Genomic DNA, 22,009 nt, shown 5'->3' with positions numbered 1-22,009 from the left:
CCTTAGAATTGATGAATACCCAAAATTGTTAACCCCTATTAGTTATTACATTTCAGGCTGCACCCTCAGTGAAATAACCTTCTTGTGTTGACAATTTTGGATATTCACCTTTTCAAAGGTCCATAATTGTATAAGGTTGTTTTTTTTATGAAGCAAATAGTGTAATTGAGACCTGTTTTAGGGGAAATTGCCAGAATTCACTCGACCTTGGCAGAATATAGTTCCTCCACTAGATGCTACTGTTGAGAAATGTTTACCCTACCCTGCAGATGAAGAGGACAGTGGCATAGTTATGATAGCCTTTAGAGGCCCTCAAGCTAAGGTAGAGTCTGCAATTGTTAAATTATAAAATTATTACAATGCATGTTATTTTTAAGCAAAAATGAACTTCAGAATACAAAACATTTAAAAAATATCGTTAGATAGCTTACAAATCTTAAAGAAAACTTAAGTTAAAACAAATCTAGAGTTCAGCAGCTGGACATGTCAAAATTCCTGCATACTGTTTGCACAGCTTGAATTTGTCTTAAAAAAACAAGAGAATAATTTTGTAGAAATGTCTGAATAGACCTTGTTGTTGACACTTTTTATGGTTAGACAGAGACTGAATTAAAATTATATTATTTTTAAGATTTTAGAATTTGATATTGCATGCACAGAGCAATCACATGACAGGTGAAATTTATTCCTATTTGCAAAAATCCAAAACAAACAAAAAACACTGGTATGGGGAATATAGAAAAAACAAAATAAAATGAATATACCATTTTTAGAGTGGATGAATGAATTTAATAATTTCAGTTTTGTTTAAAAGAAACAGTTATCTGTATTTCAATAGCTGGTAAATGAAATAAAACTAACATTAATTCTTCTATTTTAGGACCAGTACCGTTTCCAGTCAATGGCAGTTTTACAGGAATATTTGTCAGACACAGCTATATCACCCCTTCAGAAATTGTTTGTAGAAACAGAAGATCCATATTGTAGTGACGTAAGTACTTTCTCTTCACTTTTTGCACGTTTGATATAAAACCAGGAGTCGGTTTCACAAAAAAAGTTCTGAATAAGATTGATTATAAGTCGTTGACAATTAATATACCTACGATAAATCTTAGTCATTAGGTTTTTAGTGTAATCATCACCATAGTCTTTTAAATCTTACTTCTTAATCTTTTACAAAAATCTTTTCTTCTGAAACTACTGGGCCAAATTAATCCAAACTTGGCCACAATCATCTTTTGGGTATCTAGTTTAAAAAATGGCCGCCACGGCTAAAAATAGAACATAGGGGTAAAATGCAGTTTTTGGCTTATAACTAAAAAAACAAAGCATTTAAATCAAATATGACGTGGTTTAATTGTTTTAGGTCAAGATCTATCTGCCCTGAAATTTGAGATGGATCGGACATCCCGTTGTTAGGTTGCTCCCCCTGAATTGGTATTTCAAAGGAAATTTGCAATTTTTTGTTATTATCTTGAATATTATTAAAGATAGAGATAAATTGTAAACAGCAATAATGTACATTAAAGTAAGACCTTAAAATAAGTCAACATGACCAAAATGGTCAATTGACCCCCTAAGGAGTTATTTTTTTTCCTTTATAGTCTATTTTTAATAATTTTCATAAAGTTTCAGGGCTCGACATTACCATTTGTCCGATTGTCCGGGACAAGTGGAAGTATGTGTCGGGCAAGTAGATTCATCATACTACTTGTCCGATGGGACAAGTAAAAAAATCAATGTCAGATGTTAATAGATCAAATTCAAGACTTATACATTCCTAAAAATATAAATGATTGTTTTATTGATCATATAAAATGAAATAAATATTCATTGATTGAACCAGCGACATATTATACTTGTATAATATGTCTCTGATTGAACGTTTTTGTACATGCTGGCAGCCATTGCATGACCAGGGAAAATAAGTAAGGGGAAGGAAACCAATGGTAATGTTTCTTCTTATTATAAGCCTCCTTAAATTAGGAGCACCTCCATATGCATGATATAGAGTTTTACCTTAACTTTAAAATTTTAAATTAAAGTTTGTATCATTTGATTTTGCTTTTAGGCATAACAATACATAAAAAGACGTTTTATTTAATAAGATTTATATGTTAAATTAATAAGTTAAGGTGTAAAAATTAAATTAAAACTAAAAAGGCAGATATTTTACTGAAATGTTTTATGTACTTCATGATCATATATCAATGTATGTAAAAATCAAAATAAATTTTAAAATCTTGTTTGACACTGGTCATCAATAAATTAAAAAGGTTTATTTATAAACAAGGTGTCAGGCGTATAATATTTGGTTCAAACCATACCACTTTTCAGAATGAATATAGGTCCATGAATAAGAGAACCTAGTGGTATGGGAAGAGATATGATTTAATGATCGACACATGATAGTGAAAATGAGTCAGAGAGCTCAGTCTTGCAAAAAATCCTTCAGTCTGAAATAATAAAATGAATTTTAATGTGGTATTCATATAAGTTAACATAACAAAATACTCCCTTTATTGATCTTTATTAGGTACAATCAAAGTGTAAGTGTTATTATTGCATATAACATGTATAATCAAAATGTAGGATTTTCAATTATAAAGTCGGACAAGTGAGTAAAGAGTTCAGACAAGTCGATTTTCTTGCAACTTGTCCGAATGGACAATTTAGAAAAAATGATAATGTAGAGGCCTGAGTTTGTAAATGTTTACTAACATTTTCCACTGAAACTACTTGGCCAATTTCATTATAGATAGAGGTAATTGTAAGTAGCAAGAATATTCAATAAAGTAAGATGTACAAATGTACAAACACATCACCATCACCAAAACTCAATTTTGTCATCAATCTATCTGCGTCCTTAGTTTAATATTCACATAGACCAAGGTGAGTGACACTGGCTCTTTAGAGCCTCTAGTTTATGTCAATATTACTGCTATTTCTCCTATTAGTTCAACAGAAAAAATTGACATTAACAAAAATGTATGATTCTTTTAAAGGCAGATTTTGAGCGTAAATGAACGGTGACCCCATTTTTTTAATTTTATTTTTCTATTAAGTAAAATATAAAGTTCATTTAATATAGAAAAATGTAGAAAAATCCTATATTAAATAAAAAAAAATTATTTAGACCCACAAGCCCCCTTAAGGTGCAATTGATGCTTAAGTTTACACAGCTTAGTACTAAAAACCTTACTCAAAATTTGAAATATATATGTGAAATGGTGAAAAAAATATTAAGGAATGACTGTAATATTTTTTTCTGTCTATGAAGAAATAACATGAAAAATTTGGTGCACACTGAATAACGCGCGTAGGGGGTTATTTAACAGTGTGCACCAATTTTTTTATGTTATTTTGAATAGACAGAAAAAATATTACAGTTATTTCTTAAAATTTAATTCTAAATTCCTTTTTAAACTGTAGAAAACCATAATAAACGTTGATCACGTCACGTTCACATCACTAAATTATGTCTATGGGCTCGTAACAAAATAACGTCAGCCAATCAGAAGACGGGTTACATCTAAAATTAAATTATAACTAAAGACAGAATTCTTAAGATTTTTGTTGAAATTATTATTAGTTTGCTGAGCATGTACTATAAAATTTTGTTCGCTTGATTAGGAAAATGACATGTACTATACATTTAATTGGTACCATTTGAAATTTGATTTAATCATAACTTAACAGAAAATATTATACATTACAGGTGAGCAGCTCAGTCATTGAGAATTCAGAGTCTTGTTTGTATTTTATGTTTCAAGATGTAAACACAGAAAAGCTCCGTGATATCAAACCTAAGTAAGTTTATATACTGTAAATATTTCCTTAACACATGTTTTGGCAAAGAAGGCTAAGAAATAAATGTAAAGAACAAACAATCTTGCTTAAAATCCTATAAATAGAATAACTTATATTTGATTGATTGATTGGTTATTTAATGTCCAGCATCAAATACTGTAAATTCAGAAATTATTGTGTGCATTTATTATCGCAATTTTCAAAATTGGACAAATATACGAGATTTATTATTGCAATATATCTAGAAAATCTGAATATAGATATATAAATAAATTTTGTGTATTTACTGTCTTCTGATTGGTTGAAATTATTAGTTTTATTTTCAATGTTATCAATTTTGATGGCGACACGCCCACTCTGACGTTGTGTATTCATACGCCAACATGTGTGTACGTTGTTATTGTCAAGATAAATAATATAAAACATTCTTTGAGCCTTAGTTTTGATAGAAATTTATTTATAATGAATGGCAATAATTTATTTTGATTTTATTGAACCATAAAACTAATTTTTGACTCTTCACATTTTACATAATCCGCTTTGCGGATTATTCAATGTGAAGAGTCAAAAATTAGTTTAATGGTTCAATAAATTCAAAATAAATAATAGCCATTCATTAAATGTAACAAAAATCTAAATGATCAAAATGAGAGTTTTTATTATTGAGATAGTCACCCAAGCCGTCTTAAGGTGGTATGGGTTTCTTCGCCATCTTGGATTGTAAAAAACAGAGAATCTAAGGTCCATATTTTCTATCAAATTAGCAAAATTTGATGCAAGAATGCAGATATTTCATGTCTTTTTACATTTAAAAGATCCAATTTATAAGAATATAACTTATAAATATAAATATATGTACAAGTGTAGATTATTTTTGGTTCTTTTTAAATATTTTGAAATTGTCATTTTAAGGGGAGGTAACTCTAAAACAGTGCATTTTCTGTTGGATTGTTCATGGAATTTTCCTACTTTGTATTTTAGCCGGAAAAAACGTACGGTGACCCTATCATTTCTTTTGATATTATCAAATCATTGTTTGAAAGCTATATTTTCCTAATTTATTTTACAATTCTATCATTTCGTTTAGTTTCTATTCACAAAATGGTGTTTTTTCCTGTATAATCCATACAAAATGTGTCTTTTTGTCACGACCCGTAGCTTGAAAAAATGCACCGTGACCTATCATTTTTATAATTTTTTTTAACATGTATCAATAGATACTACATTTTGGCAAAGTATGAACACATTCTATCATTTTTATTTTAGACTCCCATACCACCTTAAGGGGGTAGTAATGGGGGTACCATCATGACGAATAATGGTTAAATTTCTTGCAAAATGCTGTTGACAGTAATTTTTGGTGCATGGCGATAAAATGTACACTGTCTTCATGGTCTTTAGAAGATTAGATAATAATTTTGACGTATCAAGTAAAAAAAAAAATCAAAAAATGATGCTTACAATAATTATTTATTATTGACCTCTGACAAATAGCGACCAGGATATTTTGACTAATCACAATAAATTTTAACCAAGTTGACGCTTACAGTAGCCACATATCCATTTGATACCCGACTGTAAAGGGCATTACTACCCACACTTATAACTCATACCAGTTTTGAGGTCTTTTGTTTGCCCTGGTGAGGGATAAACTTAACGACCTACCACTTGACTGACTTGAGGCATTCATCAGTTTATTCTTTTTAAGACTTGTTTAAAAAAAGGTGTCCAATTCTCACACCCTAGAAAATCCTCTTAAATAATTGCTGTATCTAACTTGTTTATTTCAGATTCCTGGAAGTTATGAAGAAAACAATGACAGATAATTTAGATATGACAAGAATGCAAAATATCATTCATAAAAAAGTTCTAGAAGCTTTGAATAATGTAAGATGTTTTACTTGCTATTTATTTTAATGTAATACATGTAGCTATCAATCTGTTGGATTAATTGGTAATTGGTAGCAGTTTCCTTTTTGGTCTGTACTGGCAAATATTATCTGCAACACAATATTTAAAATTTGGTTATGAAGCTTCCTTGTATGCATGAGTCCATCTTATAATGATCTTTCATTTTCATTGACAAAAATGCCACACACACTTTGTTTCTGCAATTTCACCATGTGTTTTCTGAATGACATTTTGTCACTGTTCAAAATTTTTTTTTACCTGTATATCAGAAATGTCTCATACTGATATTTTATTTTAAGTTTTTATATGACTGCATAAATTTTTTTGGAATCGTAAAATGGTATGATGTTGTCGTCTATGTCTGTGTCCTCGTCTGCATCGTCCGAAGACACATTTGGTTGGTCCCAACCGTTTTGGAATTAGGGGCCAAAAAGGGGCCCAATGCAATCATTTTTCTACTTTCAGGATATCAACTTCTGTATAAGTATTTCAATTGCTCTGAAATTGTACCTCAATGTTTAATGCCACAGGGAGAAGGTTTGGATTGATTTTTAGGGTTATGGTCCCAAGGTTTATAAATTAGGGACCAAAAATGGGGCCCAAATAAGCATTTTTGTAGTTATCAGACAATTTCTTGTGTTTAAGTGAATAAATCTCTCTGAAATTATACCACAAGTTTCCATACTACAAAGGAATGGTTATGGGGGTTATGACTCAAGTCATTTAGCAAATAGGGTCAAAAAAAGGGCATTAACTCATGACCCATTCAACCAAAGCTTTTAAAATTTTAATTTGTTGTTACTGACAACTAACTGAAGGTCAAGTTCAATAATTGCGATTTTGACTTTTACTGTTCAGGAGTTAAGGTTCTTGAAAGATTGAAAAATGGCGTTTCCAGTCGTGTCCGTGCATTTACACATGAACTGTTTTACCAAAGCTTCCCAAATTTTAATATGTTGTTACTGGTGACAAAATGGAGGTCAAGTTCAATAATGACGATTTTGACTTTTACCGTTCAGGAGTTATGGTTCTTGAAAGATCGTAAAATGGTGTTTCCATTCTTGTTGTTGCATTTACTCACGAACCATTCAATCTAAGCTTTTCAAATTTTAATATGTTGATACTGATGACAAAATAGAGGTCAAATTTGATATTGACGATTTTCACTTTCACTAATCATCAGTAATGGTTCTTGTGATATTGCCAGGACACAAATAAATGCTAATAAATCCGGTTTGCTGTTGTTGTGACAGCCTCTTGTATTTTGATATTTTATGATGTAGTTATTATTGCACACTCTTTTTGAGGGGATTAATATTCAACAGCAAAGTTTATTGCTCAAAAGCGAAAAGATCTTTTTTAGGCTCATTAGACCACATTCATTCTTTGTCAGAAACCTATGCTGTGTCAACTATTTAATCACAATCCAAATTCAGAGCTGTATCAGGCTTGAATGTTGTGTTTACACTTGCCCTAAATGTTCAGGGTTCAACCTTTTAGGTCGTATAAAGCTGTGCCCTGTGGAGCACCTGGTTACTAAAATACCATCAGTTCATGCAATTATTTTTATATGCAATAAAAAAAAACTTGAATAAGGGTAAAACAATAGGGATGGTTGAATAATTAAAGAATTTGTTGAAATTCAGCATTTACAGATCTCTTTCCTATAATAACAGAGTTGATATCCATTTGTACATTGTTTAAAACTTATGACATTCATATTAGAAAAAGGACTTTAAAATTCAAATAAATTGTTAACATTTGTCAAAAAGGAACATGTTAATATCCTGCTCCAAGCTCTTACTTGTCTGTCACTGAAAAGAAAGGGATGAAGTTTAAGAATAATAAGAGATAAAAAGGTTGCCTCACAAGTAACATGGTAATAGTTGTACCAGATATAATAAGCTACGTTACCTGTTTTTATCTTATTACAGGTAGAGGAATGTCCACATGATTCTATAGCTTTTATCATTATCGGAGATTTTCTATATGGAGATACAAAAGAGGATGTGAGTATGAAAAAATAGTCTATCAAATAAACCCTTATCATTGGCTAGGTAATCATCTCAAAATCAAAATGGTGTATAAACTAGAAACCCAAAATCAAAGTTCACAAATACATAATGAAAAAATCCTAGAAACTATGCTAAACCCATGGTGTTTATATTAGGAGTAATAGAAACAACTGATTTGCCTTAAATAAGAATAATGTGTCAGGGTAGGGTGACATGTCTACCTGATTTAAGAATTGAATGCTTCTTTTTGTAACTTCATTGGGGTGTAAAAGCGTTGACTGAAGTACATTTTGTATGAAGCACGGAAAACTTCATCCTAAAAATGTGCAGTCAACTCTTTTACAACCCTATGAAGTTACAAAAAGAAGCATTCAATACTATTATAAGTAAGGTACATTTTTTAGCTAGGATCATGAAAACACAATTTTTATTAAGTTTTTATTTAATTCATCTGTGCACTTTATTGTTAAACCTTGCGTCATCATGAATGATAAATTTTATTGTCTAATGCAATTGATTAAGGAATAACGCGAGATGTACAGCCAATCAGAATAACGTATTATAATGAAACATACATCTAATGTAATTATACTGATGCCTTGTGAATAAGCACAAAGTTATACAACAGTTTATCTATTCATTTGCCTGTGTTTGATAAACACTAAGTACACGTAGTACATGTAGTTCGTTTTTCCAACTTTCATTTTTAATATATTTGACAGCTTGAATCAAGAGTGAAGAACATTTCACTGTTCAAGAAGATGAAATCAGAATCAGAAGATTACTGGAAAGATCTAATGAAGTCATATTACAGTGGTAAACCACATGTTGTTGTGAGTAATTTAGAGCCTCTAGATTTAGATACTGTTGACTAATTCTTATTCTTGGGATACCAATTTTCATGAATTTCGTAAGTAAATACAAACCACAATTTTAAATGTTCAATTTAGTACAATTAATTTATGGGCATGTATGCAAATTTTTGGAAGAGGAAAAAAATCCTCAAAAATACAATTTTTACTCTGAAAATGCAGAAAAATTAGTACCCATGAAAATAGTTGTATCCATAGAAGCTGCAGAAAAAGATAAAACAGAAGTAACCAGTTACAAGAAATAATACTTCAATGATCTTGATTGTAAATACCACTACTAAAATGTATTCCTTTTCTTATCTGGGTACTTATTGTTCACTTGATTTCACAATGTTATTTCTAACATTGCCAGAGGAAAACTGTCAGTAAATATAGAACATAGGAGCAGAGTTAGGGAAAACGTTTTTTGACCTGTCGGTTGTGGGACCGACAAAGCAAGATTATTTGTCAGTCCTACAAAATTTTAGTCAGTCCAAAAAAAAAATCTGTCAATTTAATTCTGATATAACCACAATAAAATATTTTATTGAAAAAAATAACTTTATTATTGATTAGTTTTATTTTTCACAGCCACAGACAAATTTACTATAGAGGACTAGTTATGTTTTTCTGATTGTTCTTATTTAAAGTCATCCTCGCTATCCATTTCATCATCTGAATCACTTTCTCAGTATTTGTTATCTCCATCAAAGGTTTCAATTGCCGATTGTTTGCCTTGGATGGCTACAAATTTAGCAGGTCACGTGTAGATCAACAATTTGGTTTCGTTTGTTTATAATAGGAAATAAGTATCAGAAATTAGCAGCAGGTACATCTGATGACCGATGAAAACATGGAATTAGTTGCGGTACAAATTATTACATTTAAAACAGGGACTACAACTGCCGTTTTTACATCGATCATTGGGACCAGCACTAGCTTTCAAAATATTGGTCCTACCCTCATTTTTACCGACAGGACCGATCATTTTCGCGAACTCTGTAGGAGTAAATCTAGATACATGTAATAGGAGTTAAATTTTCAGTTAATATAGGAGTTAAATTTTCAGTTAATATAGGAGTTAAATTTTCAGTGAATATAGGAGTTAAATTGTCAGTACAAATAGATTTTAGGAGTAACATTTTCAGCTTTTATATAGGAGTTAATTTGTCACTATATATAGATTTAAGAGTAAAATTGTCAGTAAATAAAGATTACAGAAGTAGAATTGTCAGTAGGTTAATTTGTTAGTAAATATAGATTATAAATTTTAAATTGTTAGTAAAATATAGATTATAGGAGAACCCAGTCAGAAAGAGATGGTAGAAATGGCAGAAACTGAGAAAAAAAGAGTTGAAAACCAACAAAAAGAACTAAAAGAAGAAGGATTGAAACAAAAAGGAGAGCAACTCCAAAATGCCACCGAACAAAATGAAGTAAGTACATTTATTTTTTAGTAACATGTTATACCTAAAGTTAACAATCAATGTGCTGTATGTTGCCATTCCTGCAAATGTTGTGCATTAGTGAAAATTGATAAAGAATAATCATACATAGTCTCTAAATTTAAATTTTTATTTGGATAAGGCTTGGTAACAGGTAGAAAGCCAAGCTTTGTCTGAATCACATAATTTACAAGAATGAACATATTATCTACGAAGTCATTGTTAAAACTTTGATGCACTGTGAAAAACACCTAATCCTTGTTTTATATTTTAGCTAGAAATAAGCACCATAGATTCAAAAATTTTGTTTATCTAAGCCTCACCACCATATTAGGGCATCATTGATTCTACCTTCCTATTGTTTATAGATATAGGAAGATGTGGTGTGAGTGCCAATGAGACAACTCTCCATCCAAGTAACAATTTAAAAAGTAAACCATAATAGGTTAAAGTACGGCCTTCAACACGGAGCCTTGGCTCACACCGAACAACAAGCTATAAAGGGCCCCAAAATTACTAGTGTAAAACCATTCAAGTGGGAAAAACAACGGTCTAATCTATATAAACAAAACGAGAAACACGTATATATTATATAAACAAACGACAACTACTGTACATCAGATTCCTGACTTAGGACAGGTGCAAACATTTGCAGCGGGATTAAATGTTCTAATGGATCCAAACCTTCTCCCTTTTTCTGAAACAATAGCATAACATCACAACATAGAAAAACACACGATAAAATATCAATTGGCAGACCTAACTCAATAAAAAAACGTATGATTACACAATGAACGAATAAATTTGATCTGCGATATCTGAATACAAATGCACAGTTAATTAAATATTAGAGACAAACATTCATGACCAACAACCTGTTTTGTTTTACTACATGTCTTTTGGTTGTTTTTGTTGTAGTGTTGCTGTAAACCGAATTTCCTTTTATTCATTTAACTTTTATATTTACAGAAAGAAGCACCAGAGTCTATGCTTACAAATGTAGCAGTGCCAGATGTTTCAAAGATCAATTTCCATTCCCTAAAAACCTCCTGTAATTATGCAAAATCTAATAAAATTGACAAATTTCCATTATCAGAGATTCCATGTAAATTTGAACTAGATGACATCAAGACCAATTTTGTTGAGGTATAGTTATCATTTAAGATCATCTAAGGAAATCCTGAGAATTTTTTGTTCTAAGATATGATAGATTAATTATCATAAATGATAAGAAAAGCTCCAGGTCACATATTGGCAGGTTAAGAACAATGGAAGCATAAAGGAAAAAGGACTAAATATTGTACAACTGACAACCAATCATTTTAACAAAACAAAAACAAAACTTCTACACACGCCTCTCTACTATTTACGTTTGTTTTACTGAGATTTCTCTTGACATTCTATCTATTCATGGTTTTTTTTCCTGCTAAAAATGTGTTTGCTTTTTATAAAACTTGCAATCGGTCAGGATTATAGACAATTTTCTTCTTGGTTTGTCAATTTTCAAGCAAATTCAACTCAATGTGTTGATAAGCAAATCTTCAATAATACTGCAATAGTTTATTGTTGACCTGATCTTTTGGTGACAATGTGTTTATTAAAACCTACATAAAGAATGTGTAGAAAATGCCTTTTGAAAGATGCACAATTTGACTTTACAATGAAATATAAAATGTTATGTTATGTTTATATAAAAAAGAAGATGTGGTATGATTGCCAATGAGACAACTATCCACAAAAGACCAAAATGACATTGTTTGTTTATAATTATCAGGGTCACAATTACCTTCAAAGCCGGAAAGTAAAATAGCTGCAATTGTTCTTAATCAAAAACATTCAACAAATGAAAGATATATTATGGATATGTAATAAATGGTTAAACAGTGCATGGAGGACTATGTTTAGAATGTATGCATGCATTGGTTAAAATAATCTTGGAACTTTATAGCCACCAGAAACTAATTTCAAATTACTTCAATTTTAGGTGAATGCTTTATTGGACTCCACTGATTTATCTGAAGAGGATCGATACTATCTACCATTATTTTGTGAAGTGATCTTTGAAAGTCCAATCCTTCGTAATGGAGGTTTGTATTGTATTTTTTATGCCCCATTTGTCCATCTGTCCCGCTTCAGGTTTAAGTTTTTGGTCAAGGTAGTTTTTGATGACGTTAAAGTCTAATCAACTTGAAACTTAGTACACATGTCCCCTATGATATGATCTTTCTAATTTTAATGCCAAATTAGAGATTTAAACTTATTTTCACGGTCCACTGAACATAGAAAATGATAGTGCAGATGGGGCATCACTGTACTAGGGAACACATTCTTGTTTTTAAATCTTATTGCTACAGTCTTTACTTTGATGTACCGGTATTAAGTAAGAAACAAGTTGCATTGAACATTCTGCTATAGTGAAAAAAATACTCGCAGCACTCCCCACATGATTGAAAGCAGTATTTCTGCCTGAGGTAGGATAAGCTTGTGTCATCAAAGATTAAGAGCACATACTGGTCTGAGTTGATATCATTTCAGGCTAGGGTGGCATGTCTTCCTGTAGACTTTTACCTTGTGATCTAGCAAATTAAAAATCTAGCTCAGCATGTTTTTCTGGTACAGAGCAGGATAAATATTCACATTACTGTAAATTCAGTAATTATTGAGTGCATTTATTTTTGCAATTTTGACATTTTAGACCTAAATGCTATTTTAATTTTTATGATTTTGAGAAAAATACTGTTTAAATCATATAAATATTTCAAAATGTGAGTTTAAATTATTGTGTTTACAGCTTTGTTGCATTTTTCACAATAATAAAAACCTTGCAATAATTTCTAAATTTACAGTACTTTTGACAACATCATGAACATGTTCACATCCTTAAGATGATTTATTTTAATATGTTTGTGGATTTTCAGAAACGGCTTTACATCCATACAATTATAACTGTCTTTTAAAGCAAACATTTATACAATGAGGGGGGATAGGAGGGGTCCTGATCCCGAAATCCAGAGGTCCTGAATTTAAATAACTTAAATCCTGACGTCCCGATATTGGAAAAAAATAATTCCCGGATCCTGAATGGGTCAATCCCGAAATCACTATCTTATAAACACCCAATCCCAGAGACAGATAAAGGTCCTATCCCCCCTCTACAATCTTTGAGGTGAGGAGGATTTTAAAAAATAGAAAATTAAATTCTTGAAAGAAGTATCTTTTCTATACACATGTTCTATGATATAAAACAAAACAATCACAGTGCTGTTATACTAAAATTTATATAAGAATAATGTGAGTTCAAAATTTAATACTGATAAATGTGAGAAAAGCCTTTCCAACCTCACTCTAACCCTGTTAAAAACTTCATTTGGCCTTATTTGTAATGACCTATTTTTCAGAACTAATTGACCATGAGGAAGTGATCAAACAATTAGAGGCAGATACTATATCATTTTGTGGACGAGTGGGTGTAGGAGGATCAAAGTTTTTATGCGGTACTTACCCACAAATGGTTCAAGTGGAGTTAAAGGTATTATTTAACAAATTGTACAAAGGGTAGTATCATAAATTACATGAAAGGATACTTGTTGATTGGGTCTTTAATACTGATTCTGTTTTCCATTGCTCATTCTAGCAAATTCAATTTTATCCACATCATATGGCAACCAAAAATTTATATTTGTAAAGAAAAATTTCAATATGGCATTTATATAGAATGAAACTGATAGTTTTGCAAAGCAAAAAGGTTATTTTATTTATTGAGTGTCAATATTTTACTGATATACAATAATACTTATCCCAATTACTGAATTATTTCATGTTTTCATCTTTTGAAACATAAAAAATACTATAACATGTGGTCAAATTTAAATATTCACGCCTTCATTTTAATGAATTAACCTATGAATATGTCATGTGACTTTATTTACAGTTTGAAGAAGACAAGTACTTGAAAGGTATACAGTGGTTGAAAGATATATTGTTCCACACGCAGTTCACTGCAGAAAGACTGAAAATCGTAGCACAAAAAATGGCAAATAGCATAGCATCCTTAAAAAGAAGTGGTTTTAAAGTTGTCCGTACTGTATTTTTAGATCTGACATACACCAAAGGTAGGTTTACTGATGATATTTTTAATGTAAACTTTATAAACAAGTTTGTTTCTTGTCATATCTTTTCACACTATTTCAATTTTGTGTATTATTGTTCATTTGTTTTAAAAGCAATTGAAACTTGTAAGATGTTTCATTGAAATGGATGTGCAAAGTAGCTATAGGAAATAAGATTCTATTTTTGAACATGGGTCAAAGGTCATTTATTGTTGTAAGCTGATTGATGTATGAAGCATTATTCAAAGAAAGTAATGTCAGCTGTGAAAGGGGGTTTTGAATTCCATTCCTACAACACTACCACAGTAATTTGAAAGGAATGGCAGTAGTAACTATAATTTGACCTTGATATTTAGAGAAATAAAGAAGGATGATTTTGACTAAATTGGTAGAGTTCACTTGTCATCAAAAATATTTTTCTTCAGAACACAAAATAAGATATTGAAAAAAATGTTTTTTGCGCAAGGATTGTCCTCTATATTATTTTCTAGCACCTTTGAATCAAGTGTTTATGATCTGTGAAAATTCATGGTTTAATTGAATTTTCTATCTTGTATGTCCATTTATCCATGATGAGCATTTAAATATCAATGCTTTATTTAAACAGACTAATTTTGGCAATTTTTTGTAAATTTTTAGGTCCCAAATCTTTTATTATTTTAAAAAGAGCAGTTAAATTTTGAGGAATGAAAAATTAGATTTTAACTTCAACAACTTTTATTTGCATGTTGTAGGTTGTAACATAACTGCTTCAAGTTTAGTCAGACAGGAAAAGTTTTTGAAAAAATTACAGACTCAGCTTGAAGAAAGTAGTGAAAAGGTAAATATTTGTTAGGCTTTTTACATAACAAAGTTGGAAAGAGAGAGAGGGTGTTTCTTGGTAGGCTTTGAAATTAAAGATTGATAATGTATTAGGGTTTATTTTTACAGTAGAGAGTTTTTGTAATTGTGTTTTGTAAGCCATACTAAATTTTGAGATTTTAATTTTACAAGTGTTATGTAAGTAACAGGAGTTTGATGATTTAAAAAATATATTTCTATTTTAGTGTTAGGACACCTTAAAGTTAAAAAAAAGAAGTTATTACTTTGTAAATGTACACATGAGATTTTTTTCATGAGAAATAAAAATTGCACATTTGAAAAAAGTTTGTGTTTTCTACTCCAGGTACTAAAAATCATGGAGAGGATAAGAGATTCCCTAACATCAGATTTAAGGATTCATTTGTCTCTTCAAGTTGATAGTGTTTCTAAAGTGTCGTCTGCTCTAGAAGAACCATGGAAAGCATTTGTTCCAAAAGAAAAACTTTCCACTACAACTGTTGATAAGTAAGTTTTTAGATCCAGATTTATAGAATAATTTTGGCGTAAAAATAGAATATTCCTACATAGGTAACATTAGATCGTTAGAAATATAGACCTGAAATTTCTCCATGTGATTCCACAGTGTTTTAAATTCCATCATCCTAAAATCAAAAGAAAAAAATATTTTAGTCATTTTTTTTTTAAATTGTCACCACAAATTCAGCAAACTAAAAACAAATGGTTTGAGTTTATAACTGATAATGAATATTTTCAGAGTAAAGGTTAACCCCTCATTAGAGTTTATAACTGCTGAAAAGCCTCACAGACGAATAGTTATTGGTGTTGGATCAGTGGAGTCATCATTTCTTATTCAAGCAGTGCCATGTATATCTGATTTCTATCACAAAGATCTACCAGCTGTTATGGTCTTCATCCAATATATGACCCAGCTTGAGGGTCCAATGTGGAAACAGATTCGTGGACTTGGACTGGCCTATGGTTATAGGTAAGGATATATGGGTCCTTTGGTACAAGTAATTGGCAAAGATGTATTTTGAAATTGATTAAGCTCAAATTTTACCCCATTGTATTGCAGCCGATCCAAAGATGTTTTTAAAAAAAAAATCACTTTTTCAATTGAAATGAAAATTACAGGTAAACTTTATTTTGGGTTCCATACATACAATATAGAAAGTTATAATAACTTTCAATTTCATATAGCATTATATATTTTGTAGCAGAAAGAAGGTGTTACAAAATTGACTGCCACCTATGTTTGTTGTTTTGATTTAGTTATGCAATATTTCTTAATTCACTCAATTGAATTATAAAATTTATATATGTTTTTGTACATAGTTAATGATTGCAGAATTGTTATTTTCTACACACTTAATTGTATTTTAACTCAGAATATGAACATCAAAGTGAAATGTATTATCTCCATAAAAGTGAAACTTCATCTGACCTTTAAACTGTCTTTAAAAGTGTTGAATAAAGCTAGATGTTGAGTATTCTAGAGATGGACAGAAACTTATCTAAATAAAAAGATGCATTTATGTAATTTCATATTTTATATCGTCTGTTTGTTGTTGCCTCAGGATATATATTGGCTGCATTAAATATTCAGTAGAAAATAAAAAACTTTATAAAATTTACATAAACACTAATATTTGGTACAAAAAATTAATAAAGTTGGTGGTGATTTTTTTTCTATTTGTCTTTATTTCCAGTATGTATGTGAAGCCAGAAAAGAACCTGTTGTTTTATGTATTAACAAAATCCTCAAATATTGTGAATGCATATCAGAAAGGCAAAAACATTGTTGTAAGTATACTGTAGGTTTAGATTCCAATAAATATGAAACTACTTATGTGTCAGGCGTTTAAAAATATAATTTGGTTATAAATGAATCATGGTAAACTACATGAATTTAAGATTATGTTTTATTTCTTAATAAGATCCAACATCTACGACCTCTTCTAACAACATGTGCGTCAACTCATTTGCACCTTCAAAACATCACACAAAGTGGCATTTAATTCTTAGATAATATAGATACAATCACAAGTGCCTGTGATCATTGACCAGAAGATAAAATTTTCAATGGTAAATTTAGACATATAAACATATATACATATATATATAAGAAAATTATTAAAAGATAATAACGGTTTCAATGCATCACTTTTTTACTAGTACTTTCACTGCTTACGCAGTTCTTCAGGTAATGTGACTTGTATATAAATAAAACAATTGATTGACGTTAACAATAGTATGACGTTAACAAATACAAGGGAGACTACTAATGGCATTTTAAGACTTTAAAATATATACTTTTTAAATAAACTATTCTAATAGTAGTAGTAAATTTTATTTTGCAGATGGGTTACATCAATGGTGAGAATAGTTTTTCAGAGGTGGAGTTAGAGTCAGCCAGAAGTAGTTTAATATTTGAGATTATTGAAGAGGAGAAAACAGTAACTAAAGTAGCTCAGCAATCACTGTTGTCTTACTTCAGAGGAGTGGATCATAACTATAATAAGTAAGTTACCATAGTAACTGGTACATTTTTAGGGTTCAATCTCAAATTCCAATTGATGAAAAACATGATTTCTGCTTTTGATTTTAAATATTTATGTTTGATCTCTTTCATATATGATTAAAGGAGATATGAGGCATCTAAAAAATTCACAAAAAAGAAAAGAAAAAGTTTAAACAATCCTGAACAGCACAACAGACCACTTCAAACACTAACAATAGTACTGTGAATTCATTTATTTTCGTGGGTACCAATTTTTGTGGACTGAGAAAAACTTACATATATGTGTATATTTAAATTTGTGGTTCTGGCAAAGTGTGCACACATTCCTTTATAAAATTTATAATTCGTTGAACATTTAACTTCGTGGCTCCCCTGTACCCACGAAATCCACGAAAATTAGTATCCAACAAATATTAATAAATCCACAGTATTCTATTGTCCTGAAAAGGGCTTGTAATACTTGTCACTGATTATTAAGCCAACAACAACTATAAAATCTAACTATTCTAGAATCATATATTTACTGTTCAAATAAAGATTTATTTGTAAAAACTGCAGACATCATTGAAATATGTAAAAAATGATTTATCAATTTTAGTTATAATTCCTTTTAATAAATTTTAACACAGACTTCCATACGATAACTTGAATACTTTTTATGTAGTATCCTCTTGTTTTAGAGAAATGCTGATGAAAATAGCAGCAGTTACCATTGAAGATTTGAAGAGAATTGGCTCTACATACATTGCACCACTATTTGATTCAGACAAAGTGAGAACAGCTGTCTGCTGCAATCCATCCAAAGTTAAGGAAACAGCAAATGATTTCAAGCAGTAAGTCTCCAGCCATATTTGTTGAGCCTGTGACTTTTGTCCCAGAAAGCTCAATGTAGAGATAGTGATCTAGCGACAGTGGTGTAAACTAACTTTTTAAAAGCTTTAGATTTTAGAAAATGAAAGACCTTGATGCTTCATACCTTTTATATAGATGTCTTGTGTCATTAAGTTTCAGTCTGTCATATGTCCATTGTCCATGACCTCATTTTCATGGATCTGTGACTACTTAAAAAAAGTTAAGATTTTTTGTAATGTTAATATTATTATGAGTAATAAGATAACATTATTTTGTATGTGCGTACCTTACAAGGTCCTTATGCCTGTCAAACAGTTTTCACTTGAACTTGACCTCATTCCATGGTTCAGTGGTCAAAGTTCAGTTTTTGAGTTTTGGACTTTTTTTCTAATACTATTCTCATAGTTTTTAATTGACCTTGACCTCATTTTCACTGTTCATTGGTCAGTGTTACGGTTTTTTTATTCCTTTTTTCCTAAACTATAAGCAATAGGTCACATTTGTTGTATGGAAGGATTTTAAGTTGTATATGTCTGTCTGACTGATATCATCTGACCTTGACCTCATGTTAGTGGTTCTTTGGTCAATGTTAAGTTCTCAAAGTTCATTTTGTTTCTTAAATTGTAAAAGCAATAGGTCAACAATATATACTGCATAGATTAATTGTAGGTGTACATGTCTGCCTTGACCACATTTTCATGGTTTATTGGTCAATGTTTAGTTTTCTTTGTGAAGTCTGTTTCTTAAAAACTATAAGCAAAAGGTCAACTATATTTAGTTTATTGATTGATTGTAAGGTTTACATGTTTTTAGCTCACCTGGCCTAAAAGGCCATGTGAGCTTTTCTTATCACTTGGCGTCCGTCGTCGTCCTCGTCGTCGTCTGTCGTCGTTAACAATTTTTCAAACATCTTCTCCTCTGAAACTACTGAATGGATTTGAATGAAACTTAGCATGATTGTTCCTTAGAGTATCCTGCACAAAGTGTGCGCTTCGAATTTTGATCCGTCAAAAAACATGGCCGCCGTTACTTAAAATAGAACATAGGGGTCAAATGCAGTTTTTGGCTTATATCTCGAAAACAAAAGCATTTAGAGCAAATCTGACAGGGGTAAAAATGTTCATTAGGTCAAGATCTATCAGCCCTGAAATTTTCAGATGAATCAAACAAACCATGGTTGGGTTGCTGCCACTTAATTGGTAATTTTAAGGAAATTTTGCAGTTTTTGGTCATTATCTTGAATATTATTATAGATAAAGATAAACTGTAAACAGCAAAAATGATCAGCAAAGTAAGATCTACAAATAAGTCAATATGACCAAAATTGTCAATTGACTCCTTAAGGGGTTATTGTCCTTTAATGGCAATTTTTCACAATTTGTTCATCATATTTGCTAACTTTAAAAAATCTTCTCCTCTGAAACTACTGAATGGATTTGGATGAAACTTAGCATGATTGTTCTTTAGATTATCCTGCACAAAGTGTGTGCTTAGATTTTTGATCCGTCAAAAAACATGGCCGCCGTTACTTAAAATAGAACATAGGGGACAAATGCAGTTTTTGGCTTATATCTCAAAAACGAAAGCATTTAGAGCAAATCTGACATGAGGTAAAAATGTTCATTAGGTCAAGATCTATCAGCCCTGAAATTTTCAGATGAATCAAACAAACCATTGTTGGGTTGCTGCCACTTAATTGGTAATTTTAAGGAAATTTTGCAGTTTTTGGTCATTATCTTGAATATTATTATAGATAAAGATAAACTGTAAACAGCAAAAATGATCAGCAAAGTAAGATCTACAAATAAGTTAATATGACCAAAATTGTCAATTGACCTCTTAAGGAGTTATTGCCCTTTAAAAACTTTTTTCACAATTTGTTCATCATGTTGACTTACTTTAAAAAATCTTCTCCTTTGAAACTGCTCTATCAATTTCAGCCAAACTTAGGCTAACAGAGTTTCAGAGTATCTAGTATAAATTTTATATTTCATTTCCTTGTATGTCAAGAAACATAGCTCCTATGGCTAAAATAGAACATAGGAGAAATTGATTTTTTTTTGGCTTTTGAAGAGAATAGGACGATTTAAAGAACATTTAAATAAATTGAAAAGCCAAAATAATCATTGATGAGAGATTAAACCAAAAAAATTCAGGTGAGCGATTCAGGCTCTTGAGAGCCTCTTGTTCTTGTTTTATTTATCTGACCTTGACCTTATTTTCTGGAGAACATTTTAAGCTTACGTGATAATTTAGTAAAGCTTTATATTTGGGACTATCAACATAATATAAATGATGAGTAAAGAAAGCGAGACATTTCACCGTGTGCACCCATGCTAAATTACACTTTTTTACTTTTTATGGAATTACTTTGTAAAATTCATTTGTTACTAAATTGTGGCATGTAAAGATGCATTGTGTATATATTGCTTATTTATGACACTGATTTAACTTTTTTCATGATTATAAATTTTTACATTATACAATTATTAAATTCATGAAAAATTGTTACCAAATTTCACAAAATTTGTATGAATTGACATATTAATACGTTTGTTGTAGAGTGTAGTAAAATCTTTTGATATTTATTTTATTTTACAGATTTGGAGTTAATCTGACTGTTCTGGACTCTTTGGAAGAGGATTTTCTTAGTGGACTTTAAATTCATTCTAATGGAAGTTAATATTTGTTGACAGTTAAAATAAAAGTTCTCTTAAATTCTGATATTTATGTTGCAAACAATACTGTCTACATAATTCCAGCTGATGCGGAACTAAAACATGGATGGAACTCAAATGGTCTTGTGGAAATGTTCTCTAAATATTCTCATGAAACCCCTTTAGAAAAAAGATACAAACCCCAGTTAGTACATGAAATTGTGTAATGAGATGTCATGACATGTTCTACATAAATGTAAGGTTAAATGATTCACTGAAATGCACAGATTTCTTTTCAAGTTATATTCTTTCTGTTTGTTAATCTATATACTGTAAATTCAGAAATTATGCATGTATTTATTATTGTGATTTTGTCATTTGGACTAAATTTGCAATTTTAATTTTTGCAATATTGTGAAAAATCCTGTTTAATTCATATAAAACATTTCTAAATGTGAGTTTGAATTGTGGGGATTATAACACTGTTGCGTATCGCAAAAATTAAAATATTGCAATAATTTATGATTTTACAGTATAGAATTAAATTCAGAGTGGAAATGGGGAATGTTTCAAAGAAACAACAACCCGGCCATAGAACAGACAACAGCAATAGGTCACCAACAGGCCTATGCAGTTAGAAATTCCCTGACTCCTGACTTGGGACAGACGCAAACATGAGGTTAAACATGTTTATGAGATCTCAACCCTCCCTCTATTTCTCTAGCCAATGTAGAGAAATAAACGTATAACAATATGCACATTAAAATTCAGTTCAAGAGAAGTTCAAGTCTGATGTCAGAAGATGTAAAGAAAATAAACAAAATTAAAATAATACATAAATAACAACAGACTCTAAGACTGCATAGGAAGGTAACATACAGCTTATATCATGTTTGTGGGCTTACAATTAAAGTAGGGGCATTATCAATTGAAAGAAACTGGTCAAAGAAGTTGACCATAAAGTTGTGGTTACAAAAAACTAGAAACTTAGTACACATGTTCTTTTTGATGTAAAC

General features: G+C 30.6%; 1 protein-coding gene across 1 annotated transcript in view; it reads left to right on the top strand.

The window, feature by feature from the left end:
- Positions 1 to 21,054, top strand: part of LOC134707550 (uncharacterized protein C05D11.1-like) — a 31,478-nt gene extending 10,424 nt beyond the window's left edge. Inside the window, exons 6-23 of the mRNA XM_063567401.1 lie at positions 182 to 322; positions 881 to 991; positions 3,719 to 3,810; positions 5,601 to 5,697; positions 7,656 to 7,730; positions 8,459 to 8,569; positions 9,880 to 10,023; positions 11,002 to 11,178; positions 12,017 to 12,119; positions 13,431 to 13,561; positions 13,964 to 14,144; positions 14,876 to 14,961; positions 15,307 to 15,467; positions 15,718 to 15,948; positions 16,673 to 16,766; positions 17,324 to 17,484; positions 18,165 to 18,317; positions 20,938 to 21,054. Coding sequence (XP_063423471.1) covers positions 182 to 322; positions 881 to 991; positions 3,719 to 3,810; positions 5,601 to 5,697; positions 7,656 to 7,730; positions 8,459 to 8,569; positions 9,880 to 10,023; positions 11,002 to 11,178; positions 12,017 to 12,119; positions 13,431 to 13,561; positions 13,964 to 14,144; positions 14,876 to 14,961; positions 15,307 to 15,467; positions 15,718 to 15,948; positions 16,673 to 16,766; positions 17,324 to 17,484; positions 18,165 to 18,317; positions 20,938 to 20,998 — 2,310 coding nt within the window. The 3' untranslated portion in view covers positions 20,999 to 21,054. The remainder of the gene's footprint in view (positions 1 to 181; positions 323 to 880; positions 992 to 3,718; positions 3,811 to 5,600; positions 5,698 to 7,655; positions 7,731 to 8,458; positions 8,570 to 9,879; positions 10,024 to 11,001; positions 11,179 to 12,016; positions 12,120 to 13,430; positions 13,562 to 13,963; positions 14,145 to 14,875; positions 14,962 to 15,306; positions 15,468 to 15,717; positions 15,949 to 16,672; positions 16,767 to 17,323; positions 17,485 to 18,164; positions 18,318 to 20,937) is intronic.
- Positions 21,055 to 22,009: the final 955 nt, after the last annotated feature.

The sequence above is a fragment of the Mytilus trossulus genome, chromosome 2 (assembly GCF_036588685.1).
Source record: "Mytilus trossulus isolate FHL-02 chromosome 2, PNRI_Mtr1.1.1.hap1, whole genome shotgun sequence".
Lineage (NCBI taxonomy): Eukaryota > Metazoa > Mollusca > Bivalvia > Mytilida > Mytilidae > Mytilus > Mytilus trossulus.
The sequence above is the reverse complement of the archived record's forward strand: the minus strand, read 5'-3'. Positions and strand labels throughout refer to the sequence as shown.